Below are 16,816 nucleotides of genomic sequence, written 5' to 3' on the forward strand. Positions count from 1 at the left end.
GGAGAGGGTGACCAAAACCCCCTTTTCTCCTTTTCCTTTATTCCCAGCCGGGTTTGCTATCCCTGCCATCTTCATCCTTTCCTTGTGCTGGTGGTTTCCTTGTTTTTAACCATTTGTGAACCGCCCAGAGTGGCTGGGAGTCAGGCAGCAAATACATTTAATAAATAAATACATATATACACACATACATTTAATTAATTAATTAAAGATCAAGAGGCAAACAAGGCCGTGTCCCCTGACAGTTTTGCAGGCTGATATTCTTTCCTTGGAATGAAACTAACCAACCAGGCAGGGTTGGGCCAAAGTCATTTTAGCAGTGGATAGGGGAGGAAAATCAAACATTGGGGAGGTAGACCAGACCTCTCTGCATTTCTTCCCTCCCCAGCCTTTTAAAATAAAAACTGTGCTTGGGCTGTGCACCTAAATCAGTGTTTTTCAAACTTGGCAACTTTAAGATGTGTGGAATTCAACTCCCAGAATTCCACAGCCAGCTATGCTGGCTGGGGAATTCTGGGAGTTGAAGTCTACACATCTTAGTTATCAAATTTGAAAAACATTGACCTAAAGTTTCCAGTTCTGATGCTACAATCTCTTCTCAAAGTACCTTTAAAAAGGCACAAGGATTCACTCCCGACCTTTAGGGGCTGCCTGTTCTTTTATTTAACCCAAACCTGGCCAGTGCCTGCTTTAAAACATTAAACCAAGATCTCTTCTGCTTTTCCAGGCATTTGCTGTCTCATCGCTTTAAAAAATTCTGCACATTTTCTCTCTCTCTCTCCTTTCAGCTTCTTTTCTCCAAGTTACACATTTCTCTTCCGAAGTTGCATTTGCAGACTAAAGGCTAGAAATTAAGAGAACCCACAACCATAAAACTTAGCCTTTGCCAACTTGGGGAAATGCCATCCAGACCTTGGAAAGAGGGCAGAAAAGAATCCCAACCTTGGATGGGACATTGTTTGACTAGCCCTCTACAATTTATTTATCCCTTGTAAGTCCTAAATCCTTGCTTGGCCGTGAACTCATAAGTTGGGCAAAGTTTGGCCTCTGTTTCTATTCCCTGATGGAAATAGACTAATGAAGAATTTTTCCACAGCCCTTCAAAGGGGGTCCAGATGTTGCTGGGAAGAACCTAACAGTATTGCAAAATCATCAGTGGATGCTACTTACTTCTGGAAGATAAAAACCCCTAAAATTATGACAAACGAAGCGAGGTCAGCCATTATCCAGATTACATAGTACTCGTCTGGACGCTGAAAAACAAGAAAAAGAAATTAACAAAGACTAAAAGGCTTTGGTTGTTGTTGTTGTTTTCAATCTCTAAAAGGGGGTATGGGAGCAGAGGGATTGCCAGGCTTAAGCATTAATTGCCCAGAGTCCCTCCTCAGGGGGGAGATGGGCGGAGATAAAAATCTGACAAATAAATAAATAGATAAATAAATCCCCAGCCCTTCTTCTTCCCCACCCACCCAAATCTTCAGATCTCTAATAGTAAGAAGCACATTCTGGAATTGGGGGGGGAAAAATGAAACAGACGTGATCTGTATTTGTAATTGTTTTAAGCATCCTGACATTTGCAACAGTGGCAGAATTTGGGTTGTGACATTGTGTATTTGCAAGGCAAAATAAAAAGTCAAATTTTCTTTGAGTCAAAGTCCTTGGAGTCTTCACAGAATCACACATATAGTTTTTTTGCAGGAAAAAAAAGTTCCTTCTTACCTTCTTACAGAGTTTTTCACCTTCTCCCACTCAGCTATACCCCTGATTACCTAGTGGTCTCCCATCCCAATACTAGCCAGGCCCATTTCTGCTTAGCTTTTGAACCCAAAGTTATCCAGGTGTCATCATCTGCCTGGGGGACATGAGTTTCTACCAATTGCAAATTACGGAAAAAAGAGTAAAGAATAAATGTGGGGAATGTGTTAAGGGCCTTGTTTCCTGGCTGTATTAATATCTAAGGTTGTAATTTCTTGGCATCTCTATCTCTATCTCTATCTCTAATCTCTATCTATCTATTTTTGCATTGTGTATGTATTGGTTTTAACTGTTTTTATGATTGTTCAACACCCAGAGTCACTTGTCTGAGATGGGTGGCTACAGAAATTGAATAAACAAATTTATTTATTTATCTAATTTGTCACCTCCCATCTCCTCCCACCAGAGGGACTCTGGGTGGTTTACAACAATAATCAATAAAACAATAAATATACTGTATAATAAAAACAAACAAACAAACCCTAACCTGCTCATAAACATTGTGTAGCAGCAAGAAAAAGTTATATGCATGTGATAGTGGCGTCTACGTCTAATATAACATTGAAACTATTTCTATAGATACAGAATGCGTATCTGTATAAGGTGAGCAATTTCTCTGTTTATAGATTTGTTCCACTGTTTGTTTGTTTTTTAAATTAATCTCTGCAATTACTTTGTTAGATGCAACGGATGTAATTGAGCGGGGCATCACTGAAATTCAAACGACTGCTCTTATTCAGCATCTGGGAAAGGAAGTGTGAATTAAGAGGGACAACCCAGGAGCTTGCAAACATCACAGCTTGCAAATATAACTTTAATTGTGTGAAAATAATTAAGCCAGAGCTCTGGTAGAAAGGGAGAAGCATGTATTTGCTTATCATGTTTGCTTATTGAGTGTCAGGGAGAGAAAAAAATATTCTCCATCCTGCAAGTCTCAGCCATCTTCACTCTGGGGTGTAAGCAAGCACAGACCCATTTTGAAAATGGGTCAGAAGCATAAATATAAAATATAGTGAGCACATTTATTTTATTATTTATTATTTAAATTTATATCACCGCCCATCTCCCCCAAACAGGGGACTCACATCTCTGATCCTACAGCTCTGCACTGGATAATGTACATCAGCGTTTTTCAAGCTTGGCAACTTGAAGATGTGTGGGCTTCAACTCCCAGAATTCCCCAGCCAGCCTGCTGGCTGGGGAATTCTGGGAGTTGAAGTCCACACATCTTCAAGTTGCCAAGCTTGAAAAACGTTGACATATATTGTCGATCTCTGTTCTCTGTGTTTGTAAGGGGACACTCGCATGCAAGCTAAAACTTTAAGATTCTTGATTTTTACTGAATTAATTGCTTTTGTAACACAGCACCTCTCAATGGTGCTGGTTATCACACCGGCAGGCTGGCTGGGGAATTCTGGGAGTTGAAGTCCACACATCTTCAAGTTGCCAAGCTTGAAAAACGTTGACATATATTGTCGATCTCTGTTCTCTGTGTTTGTAAGGGGACACTCGCATGCAAGCTAAAACTTTAAGATTCTTGATTTTTACTGAATGAATTGCTTTTGTAACACAGAACCTCTCAATGGTGCTGGTTATCGCACCTGCAGATTCTGAAGACAGCATCAGGCTTCCATCAGAAGATTATAAACTCCAGACAATCCTTAAGGCCGTCTAGTGCAGTTTGGATTTTTGCAGCCCAGTTATGTGGACACCAACAGCACGTCATATTTACCTATCCCCACTGGGCATTTTGGAGCCTGCATTACAGCAACTGTTGATTTTAACGTTTTGAGGTGAACTGCATTTTTAATCCTTTTAAGCATCCTGAGCTTTGCAACAGCGGCAGGAGGTGTGCTGTGAAAAGGGAAAACACGGAGCGAGTCTATCAAATGGCAAAAGACATTTTGCTAATCAAAATGTTCAGGCCATCTTTATTTTAGAATGTTCTCCACCACAGATGCTGGGATAGGTTTTCACTGTTGCTCCATGTGAACCCAGGGAACAAATGCAGTATTTTTCTGTACCTTCCCTTATCTCTCTTCCTCCTGAGAACACACCAATCTACTTCCAAGAAAGCTGGAAATTTCCTGGAACGCAAGGGCTGCCTTCACACATCACATTTAACCCGGAAACTGAAGCGACCCGTTTTCCTGCTTGATGGAATACACCAAATCCTAAGCGAACCAAATGTACTGGATTCCCACAACATCCTCCCCCAAAACCTAACCTTGGTTAACCTAGCAAAGCTTAGCCCATTGTGTAAATGCAACCAAGAGGTCCTTAACCTTAACAGTTAGAACATACTGTGCAAAACACCATCGAAATTAACCACATCACCCAACAAGGCGAATTTTGCCAATGCTTTCCAGAGGACCCCAAGACAGCTGTTCTAGAGGTTTAAGGTTATTCATCGATGGAGCAAACTGGAGAAAGGCCGGGGCTGCAAGGAATCCAGATGTGGACGCTGAGCAAGTGTGTCAATCGCCAGTAGAGGGCACTCAGTTCCACTAAGTTGGGAACTATGGCAGAAAACTCTGATGCTGCTAAGTCACGCAGACAATCCTCAAGTGGGAAAGCCTTTGAGGCTGAGCCCAATCCCTGAATAAATGCAGGAATCCAGATCAAATATTCAGGACCAGCCTCTGCTTGGATGCACCCGATGATGGCAAGTCAACCAACCAGCCAGCTGTTCTGTGGTTAAAAGGCTCTTATTGTTAAAGGAGATTTTTTTTCTTAACATTCAACTGGAGCCTTCCTTCCTAAAATCCATGATGCTGTGTCCTACTGTCTGGAAAGGGGGAGGACAGGAGAGAACTTCCTTCTGTGGCCTCCTTTCAAATCTTTCAAGAGGACTGCCAAGACCCCCTCCACTCCTCTCTCGAGGCCAAACATGCCAGCTCCATCCATTTCTCTTCTTCGCTTCTAGTCCCTTCATCGTCCTGATTGCTCTTCTCTATCCTTGTTCAGAATATTCCTGGGATGCCCGGAATGGGATACAGCATTCAAGAAAGCTTGTGATCCAACCAATGCTGAATGAAGAAGAACAGCTACTTCCGGCGATTTGGAAACTGTATTTCGACCGATGCAGGCTAAAACTGCATTGGCCTTTTTTGCAGCATTGTTACGCTGCTGACTCACTGGACGACCCACAGCCATGAAGCCGGGGAGAATGCAAGCCGTAATCCAAGCTACGCAAAAGAGGTGGAAGGCTGCTCTAAATAATTCCCGAGCAAAGGAGGGAACAAGGATTTAACCGCTTTATAATCCTACGGTTGCGTTCACGTGCCTCGCTTAATCTGCTTAGTGAGCTGACCATGGGCATCTGCAGGGGGTCAAAATGTACCACAAGGGGGCAGGTGCTGCACTGTGATCAAAGTCCTGCCCCTTTTGTGATCAAAGTTCTGCCATGTGTCAAAAACAGCAGCACTTCAATCCACCGCACACCCACCATCTTGCTGAATTTGTCCCCAAACGTTGCCGTACCAAACTCTTGCACAGTACGCTGAATTGTAACTTGAGTTCCCACAACACACCAAGCCACACTAAGCTCTACTTCTCCTCATGCGCTGGAAGTAGGCAGATAAATTCTGCTCCATGAAGAAAGAACTTTGCACAAGCCTAGCCTTAAAAATAGCTGAGGATTTGTGGTGGGGGTGGGGGTTGGCAACTTGAAGAAACATTCAAACATTCAGTGGAACCCCCAACTTTTATTCTGAAGCGCTACAGTCATGTATAACTGCAGGTAATCCTCGACTTACAACCGTAATTGGGACCAGAACTTCCGTTGCTAAGTGAGGCAATAATTTAGTGAGCCACACCCGATTTTACAACCTTTTTTGCCATGGTCAGTAAGTGAATTGCCATGACCGTTAAGTGGATCACGTGGTAATTAAGTGAATCTGGCTCTCCCCATTGACTTTGCTTGTTGGAAGCTGGCTGGAAAGGTCACAAATGACGATCATGTGACCCCGGGACGCTGCAACTGTCACAAATACATGCCAGTTGCCAAGCGGCTGAATTTTGATCACATGACTGTGGGGATGCCGCGACAGCCATAAGTGCAAGGTCTGGTCACAAGTCACTTTTTCTGGCACTGTTGTAACTTTGAACCGTCACTAAACGAATGGTCGTAAGTCGAGGACTACTTGTAGTTAATCCAGATGGCAACTGGGTTCCTTGGCAGGTAAACACCACTTATTAGGGAGCAGGAACTGGCCGATCTCAAAGAAAGTTAAGCAAGTTTGGACCTGGCTGGATGGGAGACCACCAGAAAATCTCAGGGTTGGAAGCTACATTGGAAAGTCAAAAAATATATATTCTTGAAGAAAGCAGTAGCAAACCTCTTCCTTATTACTGCCAAGCAAACTATGTGGGAACTCTTTATCTTCACCCTTAGCCGGCAGCTGTTCAGGGGGCGGGGGGGCAATCTATCCCACATTGCAGGGAAGATTTGGAAGACGGCGACAGGTCCAAATGACTGCATTACATTATATTGCAAAGACTGCACCTTTGGAAAAACACCAGCAAAGGAAAAGCCAGGGATGAGACCCACTTACCATCAGCCAGAGCGGGGAAGGCAGCCGGCGGAGAACGTGGGAGCTGTCGGAGGTGACAGACTGGACCCCCATGCACCAGAGGATGGAATACAGCCACGGTTCATTGACGATGTACAAGTTGACACTCAGGTTTGCACTGGCATATTCCCTGTGGGGCGGGGGAGGAACAGAGGGGAAGGACCAGTTTTAAGGAGCACTCGGTGGACTCCGAACCTGCAGGATTAAACTGAGATGCCCCCTTTCCGCTATGTCCAACTGCCAGAATCCCTGGGCAGGACGTGAGAGAGTATGAGGCTGTGGACGGATTCACGAGGAGGAGATGCAAAGGAGACCCACCTGCCCCTTCCCGTTTTCCGTTTCAGAATCTCAGGATTCTGCTGGACATACAATATTCATTCATTCGGTAAATTTATATAGCTGCCCATCTCACATATGTGACTCTCAGTGGCGCATGAATTTAAAAACACAAAACAACACAAGTAGGACTCACTTAACAACTGCAATTGGGACCGGCAACTCCGTTGCAAAGTGATGCAGTCATTAAGCAAGATGTCACGTGACTACACCTTACAATGGCAGTTCAGCTGTGGTTGTTACGCAAATCCTGCACAGTCGTTAAGCACGATGTCACGTGACTTGTGACCTTCCACCAGCTTCCCCATTGACTGCTTGTAGGAAGCCAGCTGCGAAGGTCACAAATGGTGATCATGTGGTTGTGGGATGCTGCAACTGTCCTAAGTGTGAGCTGGTTGCCAAGCACCTGAATAACAATCACGCAACTGTGGGGATGCTCCAACAGTTGCAGGTTCAAGGACCGGTCATAAATCTACTTTTTCAGTGCCATTGTAACTTTGAACGGTTGCTGAGCGAGGCAGTTGGTAAGCGAGGACTAACTGTACAACAAAAATAACCCAAAATGTAACAATGAAAATCATTAAACAAAACATTAAAAACAGTGAGAACCATTAAAAACCCATTTAGCAACAACAGGACTGGACACAAATCCATCCTTCGTGCTGGTTCTCTCTTGGAAAACTTTCTGCTTCCCTGCAATGCTTCCCAGCCTAAAAGCAAACATGAATCAAATTTGTAGTACGGGATCTAATTAAGATCTAATAGAAGAGAATCTCTGGAGCTCAGGGTTGAGCTGGGGAGTCCTCGGTGCTCTCTGAGCTTGGCTGTTGGCTTGCAGACGTTTCATGACCCGACTAGGGGACATCATCAGTGCGAGGGAGGGTGGGGATTACTTGTGGTTTTCTACTGGTGGGTAGGGCATGCTGTCACAGGCTTCTGTGCAGAAAGAACAGTTGTTCCTTGGTGGAGGTTTGCCTACATGCAAATTTCTCCCACTTGCGTCCTTTCTCAAGCGTCTGAAGCCCACATGTATTTCCAACAGAAGAGAATAGCACGGCAGCATGCCTTGCCCACCAGTAGAAAGCCACACCCCCACCAACACTGGCAGGGCAAGCTGCTGTCTATAAACAAGGAGCAAACCCCACCCTCCCTCACACTGATGATGCTCCCTAGTTGGGTCATGAGATGTCTGCAAGCCAACAGCCAGGCTCAGAGAGCACCGAGGACTCCAGGATCTAAGTAAGAGTTTGCTGTTAAGAGGACCACGCCTGGCTTTGGGACAAACATCCTGCTAACAGAGAAGGCCAACCTGGTCTTTTGCATCAGTTCAAGAAACTACCTGCTTTCTTCCCTAAGAAAATCTGAATTTCCAGCTGCTGGTGCCCTAAAATGTCACAGGGAAGCCAAGCTTCTGCAGGGTTAGGTGGATCTGGAGGATTGCTTTCCATATGCTCATTGCTGCTATTTTCATTCAATCCAAAATAGGGACAGAACTTCCCCAAGCAAAGAAGAATAAATGGTGTGAGTCTAAGTAACGGCCTCAAACATTTTGCCCTTGTTTCCTATCGATATCTCAAATTACTTGAGTGTGTTTCTCCTTCCAAGGGTCCCTGGCAGTATCCACTGAAGCAGTAACTGAAGACGAGAGAGATTAATTAAGGGTTATTAATGGGCTGGGTTTTATACACTAAGCAACTTCTGGAATAGAGGGGGACCTTGGACTTTCCCCCAGCTCCAAGGTAACTGCAGGGGTTGAGGACAAGGTCAAACAAACAGGTGAAAACAGCTCCTGTTCTGAGATACTGATGGGGAATAAGCTTAAGTAGGAAAGTCTGAAGTTCCAGGAATGCTAGAAAAGGAGACAGGAAATCAGGAAACCTTGGGTGTTCTGGATCTGTGATCTCCCCCATAGGTCTTGCGTATAATCCATGAGAGGTGTAGTTTATACACGGAAAACGCACCCCAGCTGCAAAAACTGTGTATCAGTGGGGCAGTTTTTGGAAAGGAGGCCGCACTGAAGGCGTGATGCTTCGGACCAGCCCTACGGATGCGGCTTGTAAAAAGAGAAGGCTCCCCAAGGGCCCCTCCTGCAAGGGAGCGTCATCTGCAGGTACCCCGGGGGTGAGGCTTCTCGGGGATTCCCCGCCTTCCATGGAACAGCCTCCCTGGGATATCTGGCCCTCCTCCTCCACCATCACACTGGGCTTCCAAAGACCCATAAAAAAAAGCATTTGAGGAAGTGGAAGTTTAACCCAACCCCACGGGAAAAGCTGTTACAGCATCACGGTTAGGAGCGCTTTTATGCAATTTGATGTTTCTGACTCGACGTTTATAAGCTGCTCAGAACCGAGGGGAATGGAAGGGCAGGGAAGCCCCAGGAAATTAATTAATAAGCAAGCAAACGCACCAAGCTTTCAAGGCAGCTGTGATGCCGCTATTGAGCTTGCTGTTACAAATGGAAGTGAGCTTGCAAAACAATGGCGTCCTTTGAAAAGGCCGGGGGGCTTAGAGACCCTATGAAACAAAAGCAGCAGTGAAGATTATCTCCTCTGACTTCTTCTACATCCATCTGGCACAAATAAAGACATATGGGTGCAGGTAGTCCTCAACTTACAACCACAATTGGGACTGGAACTTTGGTCACTAAGCGATGCAGTCATTAAGTAAGGCAACAAGTGACTGCGCCCAATGTTATTATCTTTTTTGCTGCGGTTGTTAAGCTAATCACCGTGGTCATTAAGCGAATCCAGCTTCCCCCATTGATTCTGCTTGTCGGAAGCTGGCTGGGAAGGTCGCAAATGGTGATCACATGCCCTGGAATAACTGCAACCCTCGTAAATCCATGCTGGTTGCCAAGTGCCTAAAATCTGATCATGTGACCACGGGGAAGCTGTGATGGTTGTAAGTACAAGGACCGGTCACAAGTCACTTTCTTCAGCACCGTCGTAACTTCAAAGAGTTGCTAAACAAATGGCTGTAAGTTGAGGACTACCTCGTTCTCGTTTAGTGACTGTTTGCAGTTACAACAGTGATGAAAAAGGAACTTTGCGACCAATCCTCGCCTTTATGACCTTTGCAGGTCTGTAAAGCAAAGGAAAACTGAAGTGAGATCGGAAGCGCAGTTGCAGCTTCACTTAGTGACCATTTTGCTTAACAACTAAGTGGTTGGTCCCAATTATGGTCGCTCAACGAGGACTACCTGTATCTACAACCATGTAAAAAAGAGAGCTATAGCTGAACATCTTCAGAAGTGGTCTTGAGGGAATAAGGTAAAGGTAAAGGTTTCCCTTGACATTAAGTCCAGTCGTGTCCGACTCTAGGGGGCAGTGCTCATCTCCGTTTCAAAGCCGAAGAGCCAGCGTTTGTCCGAAGACACTTCCGTGGTCATGTGGCCAGCATGACAGTCACAGAACGCCGTTACCTTCCCGCCGAAGCGGTACCTATTAATCCACTCACATTTGCATATTTTCGAACTGCTACGTTGGCAGGAGCTGGGACTAGCAACGGGAGCTCACCCCGTCACGCGGATTCGAACCGCCGACCTTCCGATCGGCAAGCTCAGCAGCTCAGAGGTTTAACCCACAGCGCCACCGCATCCCTATTCCTTGAGGGAATACCTGGGCATAAACTGAGTTTTCCTCCAGGAAGAACAAGAAGTACCATCCAGAAACAGCCCATCACCCGCCATGTGCTGTTTCTGAAAACTAGGCCAAAGGACCCAATTTGCAGCGGTGACAGCTACGAATCGAACCTGATATCCTCGCTGGTGACCTTGGTGTATCGCAGGTTGAGCTTCCGAAAACCTCTGTCTCTCAGCCGCTGAGCGTCTGTCTTCTGACTGCAGGTCTGCTGGAAACCAGGGGCCATTTCTTGAACGAGATTCCTCTCCAGACTGGGCAACCACATCACCTGGAACAGCAGCAGGGGCAACGGGGGGGTTAGGAACCTCAAGGGGAACCCATCTCAGAAGAAACACCAGATGCTTTGAAGCAGTTAATGCTGCAACATCCCACCTGAGTCAAAAGCAACACACACGTGGGCTGACATCTTACCTGATCATTACACCCTTACTGTATTGCCGGAATTACAATGTTATTATGTTTTCTAATGTATTCCAAAATCATTTACAATACAGTATTGTCTTTGCCAGAGTGCCACTTCTTGTTAATGACCCCAACTGGGATAAGAAATTCGGTCACTAAGCGATGCAGTCATTAAGCGAGGCATCACGTGACCAGACCTGATTTTACGACCATTTTTACTGCAGTCGTTAAGCGAATCACAGTGGTTGTTAAATGAATCAATGGTTCCCCATTGATCTGGCTTGTCAGAAGCCAGCAGGGAAGGGCGCAAATCGTGATCACGTGATCATGTGACTGCAGGATGCTGCGACCAGTCATAAATGCAAGCCAGTTGCCAAGCACCCAAATTGCGAGCACATGACTGCAGGGGCTGTGCGACAGTTGTAACTTCAAGGATGGGTTGTAAGTAACATTTTTAGCCCAGTCATATCTCTGAACTGTTGTTAAACGAATGGTTGTTAAGCAAGGAATACCCGTATGCTGCTTTTCCCCAGATGAAAATAGAAACAACTCCATCTTTTTTTTTATCAGTTATCCAACTTGGGTCTACTCTTCTGTGGTTCCTTTGCAAATTATAATCCTTAAATAATATAGCAATTTCAGGGGGGATATTTTTCTATATATTATTCAAATCACATCTAATTTCCTTTTGTTTGTGTTTAAAATTATCCCACTTCCTTAGAAGCTGGTCAGAGTGCAATTCACAATATTTTAAAGAGACATGCTCCCACTTTATCTCTAACCTCATTCCTAAGAGCAACAATGGAAGAAACTATCTATCCCAGAACAGCCAGTCCCTTCTGCCTGAGGGTGATGGGAGCTAAAATCCCATCTGTATAGTGGGTATAAATTGCAGTTCCCTAGATTTCATATATATATAAGGAAAACTGCCTGAAGTCGCTCCTGCAGAGGTCTGGAACAGCCTCTCTATAGAGGTGATGGCTTCTCCATCTCTGGAGGTTTTTGACAAGCGGCTGGACAGCCCCCCATTAGGGATGGTTGGGTTGGTGTCCCTGCACACTGCAGAGGATCCTGGGGGTCCCCTCCAACCCCACAATTCTATAATCCTATGAGAATTCCTTCCTTTTCCAGGAAGGGTAGGAAAAGGCAAGGAATAAACCCAACTTTGGCAGCCCAGAACATCCGCAGATGTCTTCTCTACCACAGAACTGTAGTTGATAGCCAGTCCTCTCCAGGTTCAGAATCCATGGATGAATGCAGGAAGCGGTTTGCTCAGCAGAAATATGTGGGTGATAAAGACTATAAATGGAAGAATAATTTTCCATGACCACAAAAACTAGAACCAGAAATAATGGGTAGAAGTTGTAGCTACCTAGATTTTGCTTAGATAGAAGGATTTTGTGATGGAAGATCTGCACAACAATGGAACAGTCTTGTACAGGTAGTCCTCGACTTACGACCACAATCAGGACCGAAACCTCCATCGTTAAGTGAGTCATGCCAAATTTTATGACCTTTTCTGTGGAGGTCATTAAGCGAATCCAGTTTCCCCTATCGACTTTGCTTGTTGGAAGCCCCCTGGGAAGGTCACAAATGGTGGTCCCATAACCCCAGGACACTGCAACTGTCATAAATACATGCCAGTTGCCCAGCACCCAAATACTGATCACGTGACTGCAGGGACGCTACCACAGTCGTAAGTGTGAGGACCACTGGTGTGGTTAGACTTATGGAGTAAAGGCAAGAAAGAGCTTCATGGGACCTTAAAGGCCAGCTCCCTTAGTACTTCAGATTCAGCATGCCTGTTTCGCAAAAGCTTCCTCAACTGTAAGCGGTTTGAATATCCCACAAGAGTCTGTCATTTTAAGACAGGAGAAGTTTGGAAAAAGTGCTCTGCAGACTGAGATTTTTTTTATGACTCTCTTTCCCCCCTCTTCCTGAATTAAAATGAAAGCAAGTCTTCAAAACATTATAAGGAAAGGATAAACATTTCAACTGCTGCGCAAATACAGCCTTCTTTTTCCGCATAAAACGATTAGGAGATGGGAGTGAGCGGAGAAAGAAGGTGGCTTAACACTTCCCTGCAAAGCGGTCAGTGGCTTCCATTACAGGTTCTCAATTGGCCCTGAGACTGGTTTGGATGTCAACCCCCAATCCTACTCCCCCCCCAACATGTATGGCAATAAAAATCAATTTTCTCATCCTTCCCCTTCAAGCTCTCAGACCAAATCCCATCCTCCACGCACACATGCAACGTGATTGCACTTCAGATATTTAAACACGCAAAATACGGATGTTTTTCTAATGAACTAGGGCCCAGATCCAAAAGAGAAGCAAACATGGAGTTCTCCAATTACAGGTGCACTGGGATTCTGAATTTCTCCATGCAGCTGCTAGGCACCTTATCATCTCTGCCGTGGGAGAGATCAGGAACGTTGCTCAAAATGAAACCTTAAAGTGGGCCTGACAAGCAGACGATATATGATGGGGAGCGGGGAGCGAACCCCCGGGTCGAGATGGGAAAGAGCAGGATGGGTAGGGAAAGAAAAGCTGAGAACTTTAGCTTGTTTTTCCTCACTGGAAGTAAGAGCAAACCAAGATGAAAACAACACAGTTTTAAGAGAGCCTGGGGGCAGTGGTGGAAATGAAACACTGACAGGCCAGGACAACTCCCTAGAACAAACATTTTGGGAGCAGGCACGTGGTTAATCGAAATTAAGCTTGTGGCGTCCAGTGGCCAGAAAGACAGAGGGCAGCTAAATAGGGGACTTTCCCCAGAAGTGAATTGTTAGAAATTTCAACTTCAGTACAATCACAAAACCTCCTACCCTTTATATTATTTATACACACACACACACACACTTTATACACACACACACACATTTTATTTATATATATATACACACATATATACAAAGTTTGTGTGTGTGTGTATTCCATTCAATTGTGTCTGATTCTCAGTGACTGCCTGAACAAGCCCCTGCAGTTTTCTTGGCAAGGTTTTTCAGTGGTGGTTGGCCATTGCCTCCTTCTTGGGGCTGAGAGAAAGTGACTGGCCCAAGGTCACTTAGCTGGCTTTGTGCCTAAGGCGGGACCAGAAGCTTTCATTAGAAAGGTTCAAAACATCTCCAGAGGTTTAGCAGCATCGTAGAATGGGAAGCCCCCAGCTGCCTTGTTGTCCAAGGAATGCAACGGCCTATCGTTTTTCCACCCCTTGCCCATAGATTCCAGAGTCCGCCGATCAGACATGGATGCCTTGCATCTGAGGGGTGTTCAGTGGGAGATGAGCTAAGACTGGGGCATTCTGTGCTGCTCAAAAGTAGCCTTCAAAATTATCACAAGCATTCCTGAACAGGGAGGCAGTGTCTTCATTCTGGTTTCTCTAGCCCAGTGTTTCTCGACCTTGGCAACTTCAAGCTGTGTGGACTTCAACTCCCAGGATTCCCCAGCCAGCGTGAAGTCCACACAGCTTGAAGTTGCCAAGGTTGAGAAACACTGGGCTAGCCTCATGATCCAACAAACATGTTGTGATAGCAGCTTTCAAAACTTCTAACCTCTGAGCTGCTAAGAGTGCAGGCCCAGCATATCTGCATCGGCCATCCAGCAGGTCAGTATCCTCCCTCACCTTCCATGAAGAACATAAGGACTTCACTTGCTTTCACTGACTCTGCCCATGCATGTCACCCTGTTTGGCTGCCCTTATTTGCCTGACTATGCTCACTCATTGGTTGGGATCAGACAGCTGGCAAGGGAGCACGGGAAGCTCTTGAGAAGCTCCAGGGTAGATTCTCCATCTCCTCTTTGTTTCTGGTGCAAGAGCAAAGCGCAACCATTTTTGAGAGCCCGTTCTCCCCAGGCGTCTCTTAACTTGCCACCTTCCAGAAGGACTGTCCTACAACTGTCGTCATCCTCATGGGCCTGACCTAGCCAAGTTGGGAAGAGGTTGCTCTGTCTATCTGTTAACCCCCTTCTGCTCTGGATTTTCATTTAATTTTTGCTGGCCCTGCTTCAGGAGCCCCCAAGACTGTCCAGCAGCTACCTACAAAAGTCCGGTGGAACTCACAGTCTGCTGAGGGATGCCCGAGGTGAGGACAGTTTCCAGGGTGATGTTGACCGAAGTGCTGTAGTAAGGGTGCTCTTCGGGCAAATCCTGGAGGTTCAAGAGGACGGTGGCATTGCCCTTGATTGTCTCCAGCATCTCAGTCAGTTTGCAGACTGACTGGTTTGCAGCTTTTACGAAGTCAGATGGGGAAAGCGAGTCGACTGTCCAGAAGGGGTCACTCTGTGGGAAGAAACGGGAATGTTGTACTTGGAGGACGGCAAGTTTGCTTTGAGCAATCAGGCGGACAATCTTTGCAACCTAAGAACTGAGTTCCACAAGCCCAGGTTGCAGGAGAGCCTGAAACTGGGGAGCGAATCCTTTTCTGGCAAGCAAGGGAGAAGCTCAGGAGAAGCTCAAGTCAGTAATAGACGACAATTTCAAGTATGATTCCATCACTCATCTAATATTTAACACTGTGGCAACCAAAAATGGAACACAAGAACATAAGCTGTGCTCTGCTGGATGGGACCCCTGGCCCATCTCGTCCGGCAGCCTGTTCTCCCAGTGGCCCCCCAACTCCCCAGGGGAGCCCACCCGTCTCCCAGCAGGTGGCCTTCAGAGAAAGTCCCTTGCCATCAAGGCTAAGAGCCGCGGATCCCCCGGACTTCCAGGAAGTGGTCCAACCCGGTTTTGAAGCCAGGCAAGTAGGTAGCCAGCCCCACATCTCTGGCAGCAAATTCCATAGTTGAATTACACGTTGGGTAAAAAAAATATTTCCTCTTGTCTGTCCTGATCCTTCCAGGATCCAATTTCACTGGGTGACCTCTGGCTCCAGTGTTTGGGGAAAGGGAACATGCCTTCTCCTTGTCCACTTTAGCCGCACCATGCATAATTCTGTACCCCTCCATCATGTCCCCTCTCATTCGCCTCCCTCCTAGACTACAAGGCCCCCAATGTCGCAACCTTGCTTCATAGGGGAGCTGCTCCAGGCCCTGGACCATCTTGGTTGCCCTCCTCCGAACCTTCCCCAGCTCCGCTACATCCCTGTTGAGGTGCAGCAACCAGAACTGCTCACAATATTCCAGATTTGGTCACACCATATAAGGGCATTATGATATTGGCATTCCAGATACTACTGGAAGTCTTATTTCAATTCCCCAGGAATAAAGAGAGAGCTAGAAGAGAGCCTTGTAATTGAGGAGAAGGTATACAGCTTGTCCTCGACTTACGACCACAACTGGGACTGGAATTTCCGTTGCTAAGCAAGGTGGTCGTTAAGCAAGTCACACCTGATTTGACACCTTTTTGCCGTGGTCATTGAGCAAATCATGTGGTCATTAAGTGAATCATGTGGTTGTTAAGTGAATCCAGCTTTCCCTGTTGACTTTACTTGCCGGAAGCTAGCTGGGAAGGTTGCATGGCAATCACGTGATCCTGGGATGCTGCGACTACTGTAAATACATGCCAGTTGCCAAGTACCCAAAAATTGATCTCGTGACCATGGGGACACTGTGACAGTGTAAGTGCAAGGATTGGTCACTTTTTTCAGCACAGTCATAAATTTGAACAGTCGCTAAACGAAGGGTCGTAAATCGAGGACTGCCTGTACTTGTATTCTTTTTCTTCTTGACAATTTCAGGAAGGTTTGTGAGGAGCAAAACATGTATTCTTTATTTTATTTTATTATTTATTTTCTATCCCGCCTTTAGTATTTTTATAAATAACTCCAAGGAGGCAAACATACCTAACACTCCTTCCTCCTCCTATTTCCCCACAACAACAGCCCTGTGAGGTGGGTTGGGCTGAGAGAGAGAGACTGGCCCAAGGGCACCCAGCTGGCTTTCTTGCCTAAGGCGGGACTAGAACTCTCCTACCACACCTGATTGGCTCTTGGGCTGAGAGGGAGGGACTGGCCCAAGGGCACCCAGCCGGCTTTCAGGACTCAGGCGGGACTAGAACTCTCCTACCACGCCTGATTGGCTCTTGGGCTGAGAGAGAGGGACTGGCCCAAGGGCACCCAGCCGGCTTTCATGCCTAAGGCGGGACTAGAACTCTCAAACCACGCCTGA

The 16,816-nt window shown here is 46.0% G+C and overlaps 2 protein-coding genes across 2 annotated transcripts in view; one reads left to right on the forward strand and one right to left on the reverse strand.

The window, feature by feature from the left end:
* The window catches only part of SERPINH1 (serpin family H member 1), a 415,650-nt gene that overhangs the window by 240,949 nt on the left and 157,885 nt on the right, over nt 1-16,816 (forward strand). The window lies entirely within an intron of this gene.
* GDPD5 (glycerophosphodiester phosphodiesterase domain containing 5) overlaps nt 1-16,816 on the reverse strand; it is a 136,390-nt gene that overhangs the window by 12,494 nt on the left and 107,080 nt on the right. Inside the window, exons 11-14 of the mRNA XM_063305986.1 lie at nt 14,769-14,987; nt 10,414-10,571; nt 6,309-6,456; nt 1,168-1,250 (exon numbers count right to left, since the gene is read on the reverse strand). Coding sequence (XP_063162056.1) covers nt 1,168-1,250; nt 6,309-6,456; nt 10,414-10,571; nt 14,769-14,987 — 608 coding nt within the window. The remainder of the gene's footprint in view (nt 1-1,167; nt 1,251-6,308; nt 6,457-10,413; nt 10,572-14,768; nt 14,988-16,816) is intronic.

Source organism: Candoia aspera, chromosome 5, assembly GCF_035149785.1.
Source record: "Candoia aspera isolate rCanAsp1 chromosome 5, rCanAsp1.hap2, whole genome shotgun sequence".
In the NCBI taxonomy this organism is placed as follows: Eukaryota; Metazoa; Chordata; class Lepidosauria; order Squamata; family Boidae; genus Candoia; species Candoia aspera.